The sequence below is a fragment of the Ciconia boyciana genome, chromosome 1, assembly GCF_034638445.1.
Source record: "Ciconia boyciana chromosome 1, ASM3463844v1, whole genome shotgun sequence".
In the NCBI taxonomy this organism is placed as follows: Eukaryota; Metazoa; Chordata; class Aves; order Ciconiiformes; family Ciconiidae; genus Ciconia; species Ciconia boyciana.
The window spans coordinates 200435974-200440745 of NC_132934.1; the positions used below are offsets into that span (position 1 = coordinate 200435974).

At 41.5% G+C, this 4772-nt stretch overlaps 1 protein-coding gene across 1 annotated transcript; it reads left to right on the forward strand.

Annotated features, from left to right (window-relative positions):
• Positions 1-3759: 3759 nt before the first annotated feature.
• Positions 3760-4551, forward strand: LOC140648650 (gap junction beta-6 protein). Its single transcript, XM_072854993.1, has one exon. It carries the CDS (start codon positions 3760-3762, stop codon positions 4549-4551), a length of 792 nt encoding a protein of 263 aa, XP_072711094.1.
• Positions 4552-4772: the final 221 nt, after the last annotated feature.

Here is a 4772-nt window from a genome sequence, read left to right on the forward strand (position 1 = left end):
GGTTGGGGCCAATATGAAAGACAGAGGCTTTTTTGGGAAGGAGAGGAAATGCCACTAGGAGACTCGGGGCAAAAGGCTGCCTCTCCAAAGTGTGGTGGCTTTTTCTGCATTGATCCAGGTACAGACATGCTTTTGCTAGAATTGAAGCACCATGTTTTGGCTTGGCAAGCACAATATACTCTCAGAGGAGATGGAGCAAGTCAGATGAAGAGTATAGTTTCACGATGTATTGTCCTCAGCAATAAAGCTTTGCCAACCCCTCTTCCCCACTGACTGCTCATTCTTACCCATGCTTTGCAATTTGCAGCCTGTTTTTTAAATTAAGTTGTGCTTTTCATATGCTTTGTGGGTCTGTGCTGTAAAGCAGATTGGTGAAATGGATTGGGTTAAAAAAGAACAAAACATACTAGTACTGGAAATAACTTTTAAATAAGCCACCAGGCTTATAATGCCCACCCACAAAGTTGCAGGAGATGGAGAATTGCAGTGTGACCTCAGGAGCAAACAGTGGTGGGGAAGCATCTTAAGCTGGCTTTGCCACTGAATAGAAGGTACCCTTTAACTACACCCTGAGGCATTCATATTTTGAATCCCCTTCTGCACAGGGAGACAGGCAGGAGTGATTGCATGTGGAAACAAATCCTTGTGAAGTTGCAGCAACAGAAAGGCAGCAGTATTGGTGTACAGCAAGAGGTGAAGTGTAAGAAACGGGGCTTATGAGGAGAGGATACACAGGTTCCACTTCTCAGCCTTTCACAGTTTAAGGAGGTGGCTGACAGGCAGGTAGAAGAAGGAACCATGACTGAGAGAAGAAATACAAGGAGTCTGGTGGAATTAAAGGATGGGTGAATGATGTGTGTAAAATACCACAGTTTACATGGTGCCAGTCTTCTACAGGATTTATAGTCCAGTCATAATACTTAGTTGTAGTGTCATTTTTTAAGTACTGTAATTGCAGTGTGTGTAATAGTAACACAGAACACTAATAAAAACACTAATAAGGTTGTAACTGTTCCTCTCTTTAACATACAATGATCTCCAAAGCAAATCCTGAAAGAAAGGCTGGTCTGATTGATGAAAAATCAGATGGCAAAAAAAAAAGGAGTGGAAACAAATATTTGAAAATCTGGCTAGTATGTTTTGTAAGTATCTCTGGTATTAAGGGTCTTTCCTGTGCCCTTATAGCATTGTTAACCTACAGAGACTTCCTCTGTATGCTAATGAAAAATAAACTTTCTTCTTGGAAAAATAACCTAGTAGGATAGGAAGGTACCTCTGCTTCCAGGACTCTTTTCAGACAGATACAGAGGTAATAGCCCACATAGATTCTGTGTGTTGAAGGAGGCTCAGGAAAGGTCCTCTCCAATCCGAATAAAATCTTGGGTCCCCCTCCTTGATTTTCACCTCCTGAAGTATAACCCCATACAGTCAACCAGCATGATCTGAGGGAAATGTAGTTTATGGAACCAGTGAAGGCATATTACACTTACATTCCAATAACTCAAGGAAAAATAACCTTGCATTCATGTAACAATTAAATGTCCTCATTTTCCCTGAGTTGTTGCATACTTTGACTAAAGCTCTGTATTGTTGTATGTGACTCACTGATTATATATAATTCTCCTGTAAAGCAGAAAGGTTTTTGACATTACTAAGAATGGGAGTGTGATGCAGAAGAAAACTGCAAAGAAATGTCTTAATTTTCTTCCTCATGCAATGTGACCCAGCTCAGTTACAAAAATTGTAAAAATTCTGTCACGTGATGGATATGATGGCCTTTGCACCAGTGGCTGCTCTTCTCTAGAAACCTTAAAAATGTGATTTTGCTTATTGGTGCCCTGTGCTGTAAATGCCAAAGAAAGATGGTCTCTGAGATGCAAACGAATTAACAAAGTTGAGAAATAAAAACCTTCATGAGGAATTTCAGAGCAAGGAGATTTGTGAGCACTTTTAGAGGGTCCTGGCTGATAGGCACAAGGAATGCTGGTTTCTTGAATTCAGAGTAGCTTGCAAACAGTAACTTTCTGTAAATCCATCTGAAGTGGAGGGGGCAGGTGGGCTAAAATGCCTCTGAATGCTCTCTGTGAAAGGCTGTTTGTGGAAGCTGAGCAAACCCAGACAATTGTGGTGTTCTTGGGAGGTATGTGGGAGACAAAGGTGAAATCCTTTAATTTGTTAAAGTCATAGTACTTTGAAACTCACCTACTGGGAACTATACGCTTCTGTTGAAAAGTCTCTGAGCTACTGCTGGCCTGTCTGAACTCTTCAAATGTTTACTTTAGCACTCTCACAGCCTCCGAAATGTCTCCCCTATTCTAGGAGTAATGGAGTCTGTGTTGGGGGGGGGGGGGGAATCACCTGACAGGCATTGACAATGAAAGAGTCTTTGTCTAGTTACCCTAGGCTCTCCGTAGTTAGTGGAGACAAATGCAATTTTGGGATGAATCTTTAAGCACTGATATTAAACATCCAGCTCAAGATGAGATGGATAATGACCAAGACTTCACCTTCATTTCCTCAAGCTATTGTGGAATTTGCTTCAACTAACAATACAGAGCCCTACAGGCACATTTTTAAAATTTGTGAATGCAGGTTATCCAGACCTGCTTATGGAAGGTGCAGAGCATCAGCAGCAGTTCAAGGTCTGTCTTTATTGCTGGAATGTACTCATGAAAACGTTGTTTACCCTCTAAAGCCAAGGATGAGCCAGCTTGGCTTAATTTATATAAGAATACTAGCTGTCTAACAATTTATTTTTTAACATAACACCTACCTTACTTTTGGGCAATGTCATCTTCTATTCTTTTGTTACTGTTATCAAACTACTAGAAGTTGTAGCTTTTAATTTAAGGCTGTTTTCATCAATTTCCCCTGTCTGCTTTTCCTGCTTAATATGGCTAATAGCTGTTTTCAGTTGGCAAATACACCTAAAAGTGGAATGAATGTGATACCATGTGTGTAATCAAGTGTCCTGGTTTCAGCTGAGATAGTTAATTTTCTTTATAGTGGCTGGTATGGGGCTATGTTTTGGATTTGTGCTGAAAACAGTGTTGATAATACAGAGATGTTTTAGTTGTTGCTGCACTAGTCAAGGACTTTTCAGCTTCCTGTGCTCTGCCAGGTGCAGAAGAAAATGGGAGGGGACACAGCCAGGATAGTTGATCCAAACCTACCAAAGGGCTATTCCATACCACATGGCGTCATGCTCAGTATATAAAGCTGGGGAAGCAGGAGGAAGGGGGGCACGTTTGGAGTGATGGCGTTTTGTCTTCCCAAGTAACCACTGCGCGTGATGGAGCCCTGCTTTCCTGGAGATGGCTGAACACCTGCCTGCCCATGGGAAGTAGTGAAGGAATTCCTTGCTTTGCTTTGCTTGCATGCGTGGCTTTTGCTTTACCTATTAAACTGTCTTTATCTCAACCCTTGAGTTTTCTTACTTTTGCTCTTCTGATTCTCTCCCCCATCCCACCAGGGGGGAGTGAGCGAGCGGCTGCGTGGTGCTTAGTTGCCAGCTGGGGCTAAACCACGACATCAAGTAATGAAATATTACCTGCTGATATGTGATTAGATCATTATTTATGACTGCTTATAGGTAAACCCACTGCGTCACCAAATGTTACCACAGCCAATGGATATGCTGCAATTGTATGATACTGCCTTTATTTTATACCACATGCTTGATGGTATTTGTTTCCCATCTTGATTAATCTTAGTTTTGTTTATTTGTCTTGTCTTAGGTAAGACGATTAAAACAAGACAATGGATTGGGGAGCCCTGCATACCATTTTAGGAGGTGTAAATAAGCACTCCACCAGCATCGGGAAGATATGGCTCACAGTCCTGTTCATCTTCCGTATCATGATCCTGGTTGTGGCTGCAGAGAGAGTCTGGGGAGATGAACAAGATGACTTTGTCTGCAACACTCTGCAACCTGGTTGCAAGAATGTTTGCTATGATCACTTTTTCCCCATCTCTCACATCAGACTCTGGGCCCTGCAGCTGATCTTTGTTTCTACACCTGCGCTGCTGGTGGCAATGCATGTAGCTTACAGGAGGCACGAGAAGAAAAGGCAATTCAGAAAGGGAGACCAGAAATGTGAATACAAGGACATTGAAGAAATCAGAAAACAGAGGTTTCGTATTGAGGGCTCCTTGTGGTGGACGTACACTAGCAGCATCTTCTTCAGACTGGTCTTTGAAGCAGTCTTCATGTATGCGTTTTATTTCATGTACAATGGGTTCCAAATGCCTCGCCTAATGAAGTGTAATGCTTGGCCCTGCCCCAACACAGTAGACTGCTTTGTTTCTCGACCTACTGAAAAGACGGTGTTTACTATTTTCATGATTGCTGTGTCCAGCATTTGCATTCTTTTAAATGTGGCCGAATTATGTTACTTACTGACAAAATTTTTCCTCAGAAGGTCTAAAAAAGCTGGAAATCCAAAACATCACCCCAACCATGAGAATAAGGAAGAAACCAAACAAAATGAAATGAATGAGTTAATATCTGATAGCTGTCAGAATACAGTTATAGGATTTTCAGGTAGCTAAGGTGGTGTCAATGCTGGTGTTCACTCTTTTTGGAGTGAATGTTCTTTGTTTAAAGGCTGCAAATGAAATTTGTTACATGAAACGATTTAAGTTGGGTGAGACTTTGATATGTAGTGTCAGGTGTCAATGATGCACATGTCTGAAAAAAAAGTCAGGGCAGCTTAAACATGTGAAAAGTGCGTGAGGATTAAATAGGAAAGTGTTGTCTTCCTATGAGTGCC